Source organism: Girardinichthys multiradiatus, chromosome 2 (assembly GCF_021462225.1).
Source record: "Girardinichthys multiradiatus isolate DD_20200921_A chromosome 2, DD_fGirMul_XY1, whole genome shotgun sequence".
Classification (NCBI taxonomy): domain Eukaryota; kingdom Metazoa; phylum Chordata; class Actinopteri; order Cyprinodontiformes; family Goodeidae; genus Girardinichthys; species Girardinichthys multiradiatus.
In genome coordinates, this window is record NC_061795.1 from 30,396,782 (window position 1) to 30,414,417 (window position 17,636).

The window sequence follows — 17,636 nt, forward strand, 5'->3', positions numbered from 1 at the left end:
TAACAGATTTAACCTATTCAGATAGTTACATTTAAGTCACTAGCAAAATCTATATTTCAACTAGTATCATTTCAAGTAAGATTTGTTTTCAACAGTATTATTGATGTTCTTTCCTGTCTTGAAATACCAGCCACATAAGATTTTAGGTAAGGAAAGGTTATGATACATTTGCTTGTAGTGGATGCAGTGTTAAATTAATCTGTATTGATGCATGTAAATATCATTCAACTTCACAATTTACTATTGCCTATCAAAAATAGTTCTAAAGGATTCGACCTTTAGAACTATTTTTCTATTCATGTGCTATTTAACTGATGATGATTACACCATGATTACACCACATTCATTTCATTCCAGAAGTGAGTAATGTCTGGATATTTATAAAAGTATTAATATTCATCAACAAATTGTGTAAATGGAACCAGAACTTGTTTTTATTTTTATTATACTTAGATGTATTTCATAACGATTTAAGTAAAACATAGAACAAAGAGTGACCTGAATTCCGCAATCTGCTTCTACAGGAGAAAAGCGACAGTTTTTTGAATAATAAACACATTCAAAATGTTATCTAAACTGATTAAAGGTATCTCTTGAGAGTTTAAGGAAATGGGCTTGCTGTCCAGTTTGAAGTTGTTTACAGAAAGTCTTTACAGAAAGCTTTTTGTCTACATTGAGTAAAAACACTGTAAAATCTATAACATTTTTAACATTCAGTAACTATAAGAATTGGGAAAAGCAATAATTTAAAGCAGAAACACTGACAGTTGATTAAACAAGAAATTTTAAAGTTTTAATATATAGCTAACCAATGATTTAATTTTGTTAATTTGATCCTGTAATGAATAACAGTTTTTATTCAATCAAAACATTATTTTTAAGTATTCCACATTGATTAATAGTAAAATCTTAAATTCTACTTAAATTGCTCATTTTGTACTTACTTTTATAAAGTGGTCACAACTTCATGCAATAACAAAATATACAAATTGAGGAATATTTTTGTGTGTGTGTGTGTGTGTCTGTGTGTGTCTCATTTATCCACTTTTGTGATGTTTTTGTAGAAGTACCGTATGTGTAAAGCAAAAGCCGGAATATAAAAGTGTTAACAAGTAAGTAATTAATTTGCCATTTATTGTATATCAAAAATGAGAAAAAAAAAGAAAAAAAAAACCAAAAAACTATGTATTTATTGTCTACAGTATATTATTGAAGAAGTGTCTTGTTTCGGGTGTAGGATGTCAAGCAGCAAACAGACTTGCCCTCATCAGCAGTGTGTAATTACCAGCCTGCTTATAGTCTCTTCATCATAGCAACCTTTATATTGCCGAATGGGTGGCGGTAGTCCCCACCAGTTCAATTAATGCCCACAGTTTTAATTCAGGTTTGTGCCACTGCATTAAAATATAGGTTTTGCAACAAACACGCCATTTTGTCAGCTGGACAAGAGCATTTGAGCTGCCAGTTCCTGCTGGTATGACTACTTGGTTTCAGAGATTTTGAACATTGGATCTGGTCAAAACTAAAAACACAGCAGTCGCTATGTTTACTTCAGTCCTATGCTACAATAGAAAAAGGCTATTATAGTGCATAGGACCAAAGTAAACATACGTATCTCTGTTAAATTGTGCAATGCAGTTTTTACATGTTTAGTTGCATAATCATGACCTAATACAAATTAAATAGAACTGTACAAAAAAGGGTAAACAAATACCTCAAACAAAAACCTGTCAAATTAAAGCATAAACTGAGTAATCTCAGCATTTTCTAACCCTGTTTAATTTTTTTCACACTCTTTCAAACCTTTTTACTTGCCCTCACCCTTTATTTCCAAGAAAACTCAGTTATCCTTTCACCCATGCTATCTTTGCTTGCTCTTACTCTTCTCCCGCCTACACTACACTTGCCGTATTTCTCAATCCCCCGCCGTCACCCGTGTCTCTCTCTCTCTCTCTCTCTCTCTCTCTCTCTCTCTCTCCTTTTCTCCCACCATCTCTACACTTTGACTGTGCTGTTTGCCTCAGCTGTTGTCAGTTGCACTGGGTGCCTTGTGGTGTTGTGACACAGCTGAGCTGCATTTAGTGAGACTAAACTAGCTCAAATAAGTGCTAAGTAGAGTGGGAGACAAAAAGAAGCACAACCATTGAGGACTTTTCCGGCAGATGGGATGAACAGCTGAAAAATTTGGACCAGTTTTACTTTTCGTGGCTAAAGGTGCGACTGAGCATTATAATGGATGGGTTTTAGAGCTACACTCTGCTTAGATGCCAAAACTGAAAGCTAATTCAAACATATTTTGATTTTCTTAGCATTTAGCAGCAAATTAACTCTAGTTCATTTTCTTTTTCTGAGTCATTACATTTAATTTAGTTAAGTTTGCAGTGGTCTATAACCTTAACTCTGCTTGCAGGATCTTACTCCTTTTTAGCTGGACTCTAATTTTGGCTTTGACCTGTGGAACAGGAAAAGTTTTTTTTTGTTGTTAGGTCGCAGGACTTGTTATGAGGCAACCTGGACTGACTCACCAGCATTTTTTCATAATTACTGGACAACAGGACTGTTTCTTGCACCGCCACTATTTCCTGCTAAACCAAATCTAAGATTGTCTGGCCAGGGGTTGTTTATTTAAACGGCTTATCTGGAGTTCTTTGCCCCAGGACCATGGGGATTCTCTGGGGTACCATTATACTTCTGTGTGTGGTAGCTGTGCTTAGATCGGAGGGTAGTGAACCCCCACAAACCAAGAATAACGTGCCCCGGCTAAAACTCTCCTATAAAGGTATGTCTGAGGTTTTTAAATATCCTTTCCCTGTTTTAGTTGTTTTCTATTTTCTTGTAAAACCTATGAAGATATTTAAACTTTAAACTCAACCTTTACAAAATTCCTGTTTAAATCTTTTAAATCCACCTGGTGTATTTCAAGATATGCCTAGAACAGAGTCAAATTGTTTAACTAGTCGTTATTAAAATATTACAGCTATTGGGTAGGAAAAAGTGAATAATGTCTATAAAATCAAGAATTTATTTTACCAATATGTTAAATTTGTGTGTATTAGTCCTATACAAAATAATGCAGGTTGTATTGAATGCTTATACTGTAAGTGAATATTGTTTTAATCTTATCTGTACAAACCCTTTTTCATTCACAATATTTAGATTCAGCTCACCATGTTGCAGTGATAAGCTTGTTGCTGCGCTCAAAATGTTTGTTATGTCACAGCAATCATCAGGAACTAAGATATATCACATATTGATCATTAATTATTAACATATCACCCCAAGAAGATGTTTATTTAGCTGAATAAAATCCTTCACATGCCTGACCTGCCAACTTAATGTGTCTCTAAGCTGCTAAACAGGTCATTATAGAAGACCGATGCCTTCTTTTTGTTAACTTGTTCCTGTTTTGATCAACTGTCTGTTTAGCAATCTAAAAAAACTGGCAGAAATGAATTCCCAGGCTGCCAAGTGTCATTTATCCTTCCCTCACATTTTTTTATTTTATTTTGCTGAATGTCATTTTTTCTGCTCCATTCTCTCCTGCATGGTAATTATACTCAGATGAATGGTGAATGGTCTGTTTCAGCAGATGGCTGTATTAAAGTGAAATGTTTCTCGCTTAGTGCTGGGGGATCCATAATTACAGACCCAAGTGTGCCCGTACGCAGACACACTTGCATGCATAAATACGTTGCCATCTGCAGATAGCAAATAATACCTGCAAGGGTATCAGTCATTTGAAACCACATGCTGTCAGTTTGGTGAAATACGCCCATACACTGAAATCTCTATTGGAAGCCCTTCAGGTAGCAATTTGGCTAGCTTGCTTATTTGGGCTGCAGTCTCTGCTTTTAATATTTGAATCTGCCTTCATTTGAATTTTGGCTGGAGGGGGTAACACTTTGCTTCCCTGTGCTGAGTGGGGAGTTTTAATCCAAATGTAGTCAGCAGGTAGCTACAGTACTGTGAAAAAGTATTTACCCCCTTAAAGATTCTTTTGTTTTTGCCATTTTATCTCACTTAAATGTTTCAGGACATTAAACAAATGTTGAATCCAGACCTGAGTAAATATAATATGTAGCTTTCAAGTGATTTTATTTATTAATGGAAACAAGCTATCTAAACTAACCTGGCTCTATGTGAAAAAGTAATTACCCCCTGAACCAAGTTACTGGTTATGGGGTTCTTTTGCATCACTGTGGAGGAATTTTGGTCCACTCTCTTTTGCAGAATTGTTTTAATACAGAATGGTTTTTTAGTATAAAAAGCCAGTTTGAGGCCATGCCAGTGTATCTTAATTGGATTAATGTCCAAAATCCAACTAGACAATGCCGAAACCTCTTTTTCTGAGGCTTCCAGAGGTGGACATTCTGGTGTGCAATTGTCTTGCTGCATAACTCAAGCATACTGCAGCTAATCTCTTGACATTACGTTTAGGGATTTTTGGGTATAGAAGTGAAATTATGATTCCAACTCTTACGGCATGTTGTCCAGAACCTGAAGCAGAAAGGCTTCCAGGACCATCACACAACCACCATGTTTGACTGCTGGTATGATTTGTATTTAATTTTTCTGACATGCTGTGTTAGTTTTATACCAGATGTAATGGAATGCACACCCTCCGAGAAGCACAAACCACTCTTGTTTTGTCAGTCCAGAGAATATTTTCGCAAAAGTCCTAGGGATCATCAACATATGTTTCAAGGAAATGTGAGACAGGTCTTTGTGTTCTTTTTGATTAACAATGGTTTTGGCATTGGACCTCTGGGAGGTCATTTGTCCACAATCTCTTTTTTGTTGTGGAATCATGAACACTGACCTTAACTGTAGTGCCTTAGATGTTGTTTTGGTCTCTTCCTGGGTGAGTCATTGATGCTCTCTTTTGAGTATGCCACTAATTGCTGGAAGGTTCACCAATGCTCTGTGATTTCTCCTTTTGTGTATATTGGCTTTTAATGTGGTTTGCTGGACTCCCAAAGCCTGATAAACAATTTTGTAACCAATTACATGTTTCTCCTTAGTTCTTAGGTTGTTTCAGATCTGGGCTTTTTTAAAGATTTGTAAGCGAACATTATATGGTCAAGCAATTTATGTTCGAGTAAATTGTTCATTCTACACCGAATAGGGGGGGTTATTGTTTTTTCACATAAATTTAGGTTGGTTTGGATAGCTTCTTTCCCTAAAGAAATGTATTGTATTGTAGTAAATTGTGTTTGATGATCTGAATTTTTTCAGTGTCATAAAAAAGCAAAAACAGAAGAAATCTGTAAAGGGCAAATACTTTTTCATGTCACTGTATAATGGTCCTGTGTTCAATTAGGTGCAAATCTGGTTTGAATGATTGTCTTCCATTTTTCCTAATCTCTTATGATCTGGTAAGTTGTTTATTTTATACCTATAACATTTAGTTTCCACTAATGTAACATGAAGTAACAATACTTAAAAGAAAATCAGATTATTCACTTGGGCGATTTACAAATCGTGCATACCTAAACAGTCTGAGAGGACGTCTAGTCTTGAGGCAGCAGCATCTGATCAATCACACATGGGACGGTGAGGTGAAGGAACTCTGACCCCTACAGGTCACAGGGAATACTGGGAACATATTTGAAGTTGGAAGTATGTGTATGTGTTAGAAGAAACTTGCACATTTCTCCTTTCTTGAGAGAGTTCACCCTTCTGAACAAAACATGGGAGTGCACCCCAAAATTGTGAATGTATGTGTGAGACCAAACCTTCAAACACCCCACCCCCCCGACCCACACCCCACCCCCTCTGAGATACCACCCCCTATTGCATAACAAGAACCACCATGTTAAAACTATGGATTCCTACTGAACTTTGGAGGTAAAGGGCATGAAGCCAGGGAGAAGGATGAAAAATATTTTTACCCACTGCTACTTAAACATAAAATCCAACTGTATCAACAACTGGTGTCTGGGTGATGAAGAGGATATGTACATGGGGAGCTGGGGACTAATGTGCACTGCAGAATCAAAAATGTTGAAATGTATTGTATGTTGTGCCTGGGCATAAATTGCTTGTGGGGTGTACTCACACCCTATGGGTGGATTTGGGAGGAGCAAACAGAGATTTACAGTTTTCAGGTTTATGGGTCACAAGAAGCAAAGCACATGTTAGCTGTAAAGGGTGACACTTGAGTTTGTAGGTTGTAGTTGTTCTGCCAATAGTGCTCTTTTTCTCTTTTTCCTCTATCGTTTTCAGCTCTCTAACTGAGCAGAGCCCAGAGCTTGCACCAAAAAGTGCATAGTCTTGCTTTTAAATACCAGGGGGCAAAAAGAGCAATGAATTGAAAATGGAAACCACATTCCTCTGTAATAGTAAGACATTTTTGGTTCCTTGTTTTCACTGCAGTTTGAAGTAACCTTTGACCAGAACTGGGGTATATAGAAGTTTCCAAAAAGACCCTTAATCCATACACACATCGAGAATATCACAGTGGAGGAGTTGGATTTCTCTAGGTGTGTACATTATTCTGAGAGATGAAACAATATTCTGTGTAAGATTTGTGACTTTCTCACAATCTACAGATTTTGCCCTAACAATCTGAAAACATTGTCAGAATTACTTTCATGGTATTATGGTTTTTGTATTAGATTTATATCTGGAGACTTTCAGATCAATAATTAGGTCAGTTTTGATATAAATTATGGATACTGCATAGTGAGACAGTCTGTTTAGGAATGCTTACACAGTGATGACTGCCAAAAGGATATTGGCTCTAAAGTAAGTGTATAATGTGAGATATGTCAAATAGGACAAAAAATAAATAAATAGCAGCAGTTGACTAAAACATCATACAATGGATTATTGTTAAAAAGTAAATAATTACATATTATTATAATAATAATTTAATTCTATTTTAAAGTTTCAAATATGGTATCAAAAACTTGCTGGAAGAAGTCTGACCAATTTTTCTATAAATAAATTATAAAATAAATTAATTTGACTGAAACCATAATGATATGGAATAACTATAGAATATTGCTGTGATAATATTGGACACAATTTTTCACCATTGTTTCCTTTTTTGGAAAATGTACAATCAAGCAAGAGCAGTTGGTAGTGTTACAGAAAAGAGGTATTTGTTTGCTTTCCTACTTCACAAAGACAAAATGACCTCACTGCAGCTTTGTGGAGTTTTCCCTGAGGAATGAGTGCATCTGTGGCAATTTATGTAACGTAACTCAGTCAAATGTTTTAGTATTTTTTATTTTTGTTAAACATGTTGTAATGCACTTGTACACCTGAGATTTGAGCTGTAACCTACAAGAACTGCTTGTATCCAGGCACCTTCAAAATGTCTTTCTAGAACCATGGGTTTAGTCAAAGTAACCTCTCACTCCATGCAGGTGTCATCCCAAGGTCCCTCACAAAATGAGTATATGACCTAGTCAGTTGTTATGCTGAAAAAGTTTATTATGAAGGCCTGCTAAGGCATGACAATGTATAGATAACCTTATTTTGGTCATTTAAAAACCTCCGAGGAAGGCGTCCAGGAAGCATTCAGTATAGATGCCCGAGCCACCTCGACTGTCTCCTCTTGATCCTCTCTTCTCTGAGCCCCTCCCAGATGGCCGAGCTCCTCACCCTATCTCTAAGGGAGTGCCCGGCCACCCTACGGAGGAAGCTAATTTCAGCCGCTTGTATCCGGGATCTTGTTCTTTCGGTCATGAACATAGACCACCCTGTAAATCGAGAGCTTCGCTTTTCGGCTTAGCTCTCTCTTCACCACAAAGAACCAGCACAGCGTCCTTATTACTGCGGCAGCTGCACCGATCCATCTGTTGATCTCCCACTCCATTCTCCCCTCACTCGTGAACAAGACCCCAAGATACTTGATCTCCTCCACTTGAGGCAGGAACTCCCCTCCAACCTGGCTGGACTCTCCTCTCCAATACCCTGGCATAGGCCCTACCAGGGAGGCTGAGGAGTGTGATCCCACTATAGTTGAAACACACCCTCCGGTCACTCTTCTTATGAAGGGGGACCACCACCCCGGTCTGCCAGTCCAGAGGCACTGTCCCCAACCGCCACGCAATGTTGAAGAGGCGTGTCAACCATGACAGTCCCACAACATCCAGAGACTTGAGGTACTCAGGGCGGATATCATCCACCCCCAAAGCCCTGCCACCGTGGAGCTTTTTAGCCGCCTCGGTGACTTCAGGCTGGGTGATAAAAGAGTCCAACCCCGGGTCCCCAGCCTCTGCTTCAACCAGGGAATGCGTGATGGCAGGATTGAGGAGATCCCCGAAGTACTCCTTCCACCGCCCGATAACGTCCCCAGTCGAGGTCAGTAGCTCCCCACCCCCACTGTAAACAGTGTTGGCGAAGCATTGCTTCCCCCTCCTGAGGCGCCAAATGGTTTACCAGAATCGAGGCCAAACGGTAGTCCTTCTGCATGGCCTCACCAAACTCCTTCCAGGCCGAGTTTTTGCCTCTGCCACAGCCCTTGGCCTTACGGTACCCGTCAGACGCAAGAGTATGGTCCACTCGGACTCTATGTCTCCTGCCTCCCCCGGAATCTGGTCAAAGCTCTCCCGGAGGTGGGAGTTAAATACATCCCTGGCCGAGGGCTCCGCCAGACGTTCCCAGCAGACCTTCATTAAGCGCTTGGGCCTGCCAAGTCTGTCCGGCTTTCTCCTATTCCAGCAGATCCAACTCACCACCAGGTGGTGATCATTAGACAGCTCAGCCCCTCTCTTCACCCGAGTGTCCAAAACATGTGGCTGAAGGGCTGAAGACACGACAACAAAGTCGATCATCAACCTCCTGCCTAGGGTGTCCTGGTGCCGAGTGCACTGGTAAACACCCTTATGCATGAACTTGGTGTTCTTTATGGACAATCCGTGATTATCACAGAAGTCCAATAATGAAACACCACTCGGAGGCTATTCCTCCCGATTGCGCCTCTCCAGGTGTCACTGTCGTTTCCCACATGGGCGTTGAAGTCCCCCAGCAGAAGTCCCCAGGACCCCAGGAGGGTCACTATGCAGCACCCCTGACAGGGACTCCAAGAAGGCCGGTTACTCCACATTACCACTTGGCCTTTCTTTTTCGTATGAGAAAATTATCACCTGAACCTTTCAGATTGACTTTTGTTAGATTACAGGTCTGGTCTATAAAAAAATAAAATTATTTACCTAGCTTAATATCTCTACAATAATTACAAGGTATGTAACTGACCTCAAAAAGCATTTTTTAATATACTGTACTAGCTGTGGATTTTTATTTGAAAGTATATTGTCTGTGTCTTATGAAGTACTTGGATAATACTCCCTGTGCCCTCCAGTCGAGAAAGCAGAATAGAGGAAGACAGGAAGAATGTAGGGTAAAAGATTTTATTTATACCAGTCTCTCAAGGGACCGTTGGTTCATTGCATCCATTCCATCTGTCCCATTATTGTGCTTTTTCTTTGTCTCATGCTTTCTATTTATGACTTTGCTTTGTCTCTCTCTGAATAAAATAGGATTGTTGATTAAATATTGGTAGAACTATTTACTAATAGTTTTATTTTTCTCCCTTAAGTAAAAATGTGAAAGATAAGATATTTGCACATCCACCTGCTTGTCTTGTCATTTCTTTCTGTCTGCTGTAGTGGAACTATCTGTTGGAAAAGAAACTCAACTAAACAGGTTATGTGTAGCAGCATAAAACCAGGCTTTTGGTTTAAAGGTGTAGCTCAAACAGCGGCAGACTAACTGCTTATTCATGCATGCACCTGTTACATTTATCCAGAGGGGACACTGGTTGAGACATGTATAGGCCACTACCTCTTGAGTGACATGGAAACATCTGTTTTTTTTTTTTTGTTTGTTTTGTTTTTCCATTAACACACCACCAGTCAGCTTGATAAACACACATTACACAGTTCCACACACAATTCCCAAAGTGCATCTGTCTCGGGCTGATTGGGTTCTAATAACTTAGCTGTAGTCTCTGTTGCCATGGACACTTCTCTTGTGAATATTTTTCAAAAACCAGTGAAGTGTGTATTTGTATAGAAGGTGGAAATGGTGATGTTCTCTGTGTTTTAACATGACAATGTGAAAGTATAGTCCTTGTTTGCACACAATTTCCTTACATCTGCCATATATGTTTCTGGTGTGTAAAACAGCTCTTTCATGATTGCTTTTTTTACATTTGTGTTCACTTTAGAACATCGATAAAAGCGTGTGTTGTTTAATTTAAATCTGTGTCAAAATGCTCTCTCTATTTTCTTAATCTGAATCTGCAGATAAACTACTTTGAAAATGGTATCACTCCTTAAGTGAGAGCATCATAAAATTTAAGAAGTCATATAAAATGTGATGAGAGATTCACTGATTTCGACCCAGATAACTAATGCAACACCTTTTTTCCCCCACAGATCTATTTGAAAATGTTTTACATAAAAACATTAAAGAAATGTGTTTTGAAGAAATCAATAATTAGGCTAAAACACGCATCTTCAAAAGTCAAACTGTAAACTAGTAACTAATGAACTTTATACCAAGTGAAGGTACAGACAGTGATTAGGACACAACGTTGTATGTCAGTTCTTATTGGTTGGTTGTTTTTTTTATTTTTGTTTACTGATTTGTTTGTGGGGCTGCATGGTGGTGTATTTGGCAGCACTGCCTTGCAGCGAGAAGGCCCTGGGTTCAACTCCCACCATGGAGATATCCAGTTATCCAAACTCTTTCTGCATGGAGTTTGCATGTTCTCCCTTTGCATGCTTGGGTTCTCTCTGGGTACTCCGGCTTTCTCCCACAGTCCAAAAACATGACTGTTAGGTTAATTGGTCTCTCTAAATTACCCTCAAGTGTGAATGGGTTAGGGTTAGTGTGTGCATGGTTGTTTGTCCTGTGTGCCTCTGTGTTGCCCTGTGATGTACTGGCGACCTATCCAGGATGTACCCAGCCTTTCACCTGTAGACCGCTGGAGATAGGCACCAGCTACCCCATGACCCTATACAGAAGAAGCGGGTATAGAAGACGGATTGATTTGATTATGTTTGTTTGCTTGTTGGTTGATTTATTTATAAAACTTTTTTATTTTACTTTTGTTGCCTGGTTGGTTTGTTGATTCATTGGCTGGATGGTTGGTTCATTAATTGGCTGGTTGTTTTTTGTTTTGTTTTGTTGTAGTTTTGGTTCGTGGTTGTTTTTCATTTGATCAGATGGTGGGTGGTTGTTTGTTTAGTTGTTTATTTTAGTTTACTGACAAATAATTAGATTATTGTCTCTTATAAAATATAACTCATCATGGAATTAGTGGTATTAATAATAAAAAAAAAATTTTTGTTGCTGGCTATGCATACTTGCAACTTTTTCCTACTTGGACAGAGATGTAAAGTTTTTCATTTAACTTAGATGCTTCTATTGGGCGTGTCTGTATAAATCATCAATAACATCAGCAGATCTTTCTGATGATGAAATGCAAACACAAAATGTGTTATTTGGAATAGGCAGGTAGAAGTCAGGAATTCAGTCCAACAAAAATGTTTTTGTAAGAAACTGAAGAAGCCAGTTCAACTGAGGCAACCCACTGGCATGCAGGAATAAGGTAAATTGCAGATCAGGTAGTAAAGCAACTGGCTGCTTCTGCTATCACAGACAATGGAGACATAATAGTTTTTCTCCTGCATTGTTCTTTTTACATATTTTGAAGGCTTCTGTGAAAAACAATATATGATAAAAATATTTTAATAATTCAAAAATGTATTAATGTTGTTCTTGTAAATGTTTAATCTTATCCTTTCTTTCAGCTTCTCATGAATAATAAACTACATTGAATACGTTAAAAATGTTTTAGTTTACATCTATAAAACTTTTATTGCTGCCTTTATAACTTAAAAATGTTTATCAGAATGAAAAACTTCTAAATAAGTAAAGTAGTCAGTGTGACATCCTTTCTTCTGTGATGTTCTTTATGTCTCGCTTCAAGTTTTCTTCAGCTTCTCTGTCTCTCTCGGGCTCTGACATACTTCAGAGAAGATAACATTCTCCGCTAAAACATTTATGAGTGATTCTGTTGTTTCTTTTTTCTTACTAAGAAATAAAGAGATAAAACTAGAGAACACTGAAGGGAGGATCTGTTTTACAATGTTTTCTGTACTTTCTGCAGTTTTGGGGTGGTGGCCTATGGAGGGGTGGTGGTGTGGGTGGTGGGTGTGGTGGGCTCATAGTCTGGTAAAACTGTGTTGGGGAAAAGGAAAATAAATGATTGTGTTTATATGTGTGTGCCTTCAGATGTTACATTGAACAGTATTGCAATCCCAGTCTCAGAATGTCATTTAGGGGTTAGTAATTGTATTAGAGATGTGATCTGTTAAACAAGTCTTGTTGTCTTTTCAGGCAGAAAGCCAGTACTTTGCTAGGTTTGCCAGAGTATAAAATTGGGTTCCAAAACGTGAGCTGAAGAGTATGACAAAGTCATATGACAACTGGTGTACTTCAGTAAAAGCTTGTTGTTTAGTCTGTAAAAGATTAGCAGAATAATATACAATAATATCCCAATGTTAGTACGTGTAGTTCTGCCTGGCAGCTCTGATTATGGTCACATCTCCATGTAGACTTTGGCTTGCAGTCCTGGCTTTACCTGTGATTTCCACATTTACTTGGCCGGGGCTCCCTATCTGTCAACTTGGCTAGTCTGCACATTTTTTTTGCCATTAAAACAACACGTTAGGATAAAACAACAGCATGCCTGCCTGCTAAAATCCTTTTGTGAAAAAAGCTTCAGCAAATATGTATTGTACCCTTGGGGCACCTTGGTGTCTGGTATTTTTACAAGTAAGCAAAACCTTCTTGTATGCAAAGATGTTCTTAGAACTCCTCTAAATTCAGTGTGATTTGACTTTCTTGTTCTTAACATATTCTGATGTGTTTTATCATTGTAGCATGCTGATCTCAATCTTCTCTTCACAGAGATGTTGGAAACCAACAATATTGTGACATTTGAAGGCCTGGCTAACAGTTCGGCTTACCATACTCTCTTGTTGGATGAGGAGAAAGGAAGGCTCCTGGTGGGTGCCAAGGATCACATCTTCTCTTTCAACCTCCTCAATATAAGCAAAGACAAAGCACAGGTAAAACATGTGATCTGGAGCTTCTGTGTTTGCCAGTTTTATTAATTCATGACCTTAAATCTGTTTCTGACCGACTTACACAGCCATTTGTTTTCAACCAGAGTGCTGGCTTCAGGTATATTTTTTTTATTTTTCTGAATCTAAAGAAAAAGTGCTTCATGTATATTTTAGACAAGGGCTGTTTCAGACATGTTAGCTGCACTCTGTGCACCTGGGTGAATTGTGTTGTAAACTAAAACAAAGTGGATAACAAACTGATTTGTGACCCCTTCTACTCTCATAAACACACTTCCATGCACACAAGCTGCAGCTCTATCACTGACACAGAAACAATTTTAGGTGCAGGGAGATGCTTTTCAGTCTTGAGCAGAAACTCTGTTTGTGTTGCAGATCCCTTGGACTGCTTCTCCCACCAGAAGAGATGAATGCAAATGGGCAGGAAAAGATCTCCTGGTAAGAGTTCAAACTATCCTGCTATCACGTGGATGTTTAACTTTTTTTTTTCATACAACAAACAAATGTTTCAGGTCTGAGAGAAGATCTCGTTTATGATTTTACCATCACCCCTCTTACGCTATTCATGATATTTTATTTTTCTATTTTCGGTTCTTTCTGCTTGTCTGTTTTGTCTTACACACAGCTAAGTCACTATAAGTCTACTTATGATGTAGAGCCATTACTGTGATCATAAATTAGCGGAAGTCAATTCTTGAAATGCGTTTTTCTTTTTTTTTGTTTTGCTTTTTTACTAGCTTACTCTATTATAATCCAGGTGCATAAATAGTAACCATTACTATATAAACTGGATGACAGACATTGGTCATACTTAACTATACTGAGAGTAATTCATGAAGCAGTGCGATCTCTACCTTTTTTAACAGCTGTTTTGCAGTCACAATTTGCTTTTTTTCTGCACTCGACTTATGAAACAAAATAGACTAAATATTTTCAGAAGCAAACACGCCCAAATCCAGTCAATGGAATTGTAAAAATCACGTTTTACTTTATACTTTACTTTATATTTTTTATTTTTAGAGCAATAATTAATATTTAAGAAGCAGTGAGCCCAATGTAAGGTTAAATCTCATACAAATTACTGGTTGCATCACAATTTCATGGCTCTTGATAAATGAGGTTTCATGGTCTGCAGAAATCCAATGTAAACATGCTTCAAGTTTTTTATCGGTTTCCTTCAAGTGATGTTTTTTTTTTGCCTTCCAAATGCCCCCGGGCAAAAGGCATGGATGCAAGACCATGTTGATGCTGTTTGTGGCTCAGTTTTTTCACCCTAACAGGGCAAGTGCCTCTAGCGGTCGATTTGTCTATGCTGCACAACTGAAGAGCAGTGAAGTCTTCTGTGTGTTTTCTATAAACATTGCGAAATGTATAAAGACCCACCCTAAGGGATGGTTATCTGTTATAGGGCTAGACGAGAGGGGGGTGGGGAGAACAGGAGAGGGCATCCATAAATACACTGTGATAATCTTAAAACAAACACTACAAAGCAGGCAGGATCAAAATAGGATAGACTGATGTTAAAGGCACTGCAGGAATTGCAAGAGAAGGCAAAAGCTTAAGTGAATCTATATGTTTCACAATAGAGTCTGTTTTAAGTCAGTGTAAAATGTTAACAAAACAGAATACATTTTTAAATGTTTGAATCTGTCAATTAAACAGCATGCACATTCTGTAAGAGTTGAAATTTAAGTATAAATGACTAATTTTATGGAAATATTAAAATGATTTTATAAAAAAAAAAAACTATGAACATGCAGTGGTTCCCTTTTGTGCATCATTAGGCCATTAAAATGATCAGCCTACAAAGATAAAGTTAATTCCTCATATAAACTAAACCTTATGTAAACCAACGACCAGCAGGTGCCAACATGTTTGCATATAAGCCAGATCTACATGATTACGCCTCATTAAATTATTTTTCTTTACTTTTGTTTTTTGTGTGTGGAGATCATAAATATGCTCTGACGGGTTCAGAATATACTGGGAAACACCTTCCTCAGGCAGGTGCTGACAAAACATATTAGAATGTCACAGCAAAGCATTGAAAACAACGGATTCAAATATCTGTTTTGGCATATTAACTGAGACAGGACATTGACTGTTCTCTCAGAAGATTTAAAAAGGAAAACTGGGCGATTAAAAAAACTCATATCAGAATAGTTAATGACAAGAGTTTAACTTTTTATATTTCCCATTTAAGCAAACGTCCTAAATTGTCTGGGTCTTTAGTATTATTAACTTCTTAACTTCTGTAGGTACTTTATCAACATTCAACTAAAAAGTGCAAAGCTCATTCATTAAATGTGAAAACTCCATGTTTAGAAAGATCAAAGCATGTATGTGTTCAAGGTTAAGATGGATTGATTTTGAATAAAACAAAACATGATTTATTATAGTGATTGATTTCATGATTATAATACTCAAATAATAATGAACTAAATATTTCAAGGGGTTGAGGTGCATTTGTTTGTTACAAATAAAATCAGAAGGACAAGTGAAATGTTAAAGCAATCATCAAACATTTTTAGTAGACGTTTTCAAATAAACTTTGTTATGACCATGTCACATTTGCAACTCTGAGGCAAATACGTTCAAATATGTTTTGGATCTAAAATGGAGCTCTTATGAATTTGAAATATGGAAACAACAAAACACTGAAATGGCCAGTTTCGGAGACAACAAGACAGTAAAAAAATTGTGAATCTTTTTTGTGTGTTTTCTGTCCTTTCTTTTTAAGAGAGAGTGTGCACATTTCATCAAAGTACTGCTACCATTCAACCAGACCCATTTCTATGTGTGTGGGACGGGAGCTTTCCACCCTGTATGTTCCTACCTGGAGGTGGGCAAGAAACCAGAGGTACAACTTACATTTCTGTTCCAATCCTTATGATGCCAGATACAATAACACAGTTACACCTAGGATAAGACAAAATATGTGATACTTCACACCATATGAACTTATTGTCCATGTTTACATAAAGGTAATGCAGAAATATAAACAGGTTTGGTTCAATAAAAAAAAGAGAGGAGTTTAAAAGAACAGAGTACAGATTAAACACTAAGTTTCTGTTCATTTCTATGCTAAATTACTGATTTTAGCTTGTGTATGTATACATGAAACTATCTGCATGCTGCTCGCTTGAATTTGAAAAAAGGGGAACTGCTCCTCTCTCCTCTAAATGCCAGACTTATAAATGTGCCCACTAATTAGGTGGCTATTTACAGACCATTAGGGAAAGGAAATGTCCCTGAGAAAACCAATCAACTCTGCGTGGATCATAAAGTAGAAATGTAATTCATTAGTTCTGAGGTCACAGAGTCACAGCGGTTAGAAATGTTTTCTTCTTTTCCCTTCAATGACAATAAATTGCTGGTAGTTTAATTTTAAACGGTATGTATAGTTTCATACATATTCGCTAACACTTTTGTATCATATATAGTGCCGTGCAAAAGTATTCCCACCCGTGGTACGCTTTTCATATTATGTGCCCTTACAACCACAAATTGTGATGAACTTTACTGTATTTAGATTTTGTATGACAGAACAACATTAAAGCTGCAGGAGGGAGTTCTCAGAGAACGGACTTAGCCTAACATTTTGAATAAGCACAGCTTACAGGTCCCTCCCCCTTGCTCTCTGCTGTGCTACAGCCCTCCCTGCACAGCGGAGCCTGCCGTGAACATGCAGACTAATAAGCAGGGCCACCGATGATGGCGGATAAACGGCTATGGAAATTTCATCGGTAAGGACGAAACGTCAACATTATGCTTTACATTCATTATGGCCTGCCCATACTTTGACTACAAACTTGGTCCTCACATCATTAGGACACTGGCAATCTTGAGCGAAGGTACGTAGTGTATTGGGGGGAGTTGGTGTGAGCAGCCCTCCTGCCTCTGATTGGTTGTTTCTGACCAGGAGCGGAATATTTCTGCAAATAGCAATAAGACCACTGGGAGGAGCCAGAGGAGCTTGATTTTTCAGTCATGTTTTTGGACGGGTAGGACATGCAAATTCCATGCAGAAAGACCCTCGCCCTGGAGTCAATCCGAGAACCTTTTTGATGCAAGGCAACAGTGCTACCAATTGCGCCACTGTGCAGCCCTAAATTCTTGATGCAACGTACATGCAGCAGTACTACCAACTGTGCCGCTGTGCAGCCCTGAATTCAGTTGTTTTCAGTGATTCAGTGAAATTCATTTTCAAACCAATGCATTTTATTTCAAATTATGCAAATACAGATTTAGTCTGAGCAATTAAAATTCAGTTTCTGATGGCTAAAGTTTCTTCCCATAAAAACTACAACTGCACATCAACCCAAAAATATAAAATGAAACATGGTGGTGAAGTGAAAGCATCATGCTGTGAGGATGTTTTACATCAGCAGGGGGAGGAAATTTGATCAGAGTCCATGGGAAGCCGGGTGGAACTAAATATAGGAGAATACTAGAAAATTAATCTGCTAGAGGCTGCAAAAGACTTGAGACTGGGGTGAAGGTTCACCTTTCATTTTCTAAATGAAT

The 17,636-nt window shown here is 38.1% G+C and overlaps 1 protein-coding gene across 1 annotated transcript in view; it reads left to right on the forward strand.

Annotated features, from left to right (window-relative positions):
- Positions 1–2,027: 2,027 nt before the first annotated feature.
- sema3ab (sema domain, immunoglobulin domain (Ig), short basic domain, secreted, (semaphorin) 3Ab) overlaps positions 2,028–17,636 on the forward strand; it is a 31,037-nt gene continuing 15,428 nt past the window's right edge. Inside the window, exons 1-4 of the mRNA XM_047389792.1 lie at positions 2,028–2,779; positions 12,934–13,094; positions 13,485–13,547; positions 15,850–15,969. Of these exons, the coding sequence (XP_047245748.1) occupies positions 2,662–2,779; positions 12,934–13,094; positions 13,485–13,547; positions 15,850–15,969 (462 nt within the window). The 5' untranslated portion in view covers positions 2,028–2,661. The remainder of the gene's footprint in view (positions 2,780–12,933; positions 13,095–13,484; positions 13,548–15,849; positions 15,970–17,636) is intronic.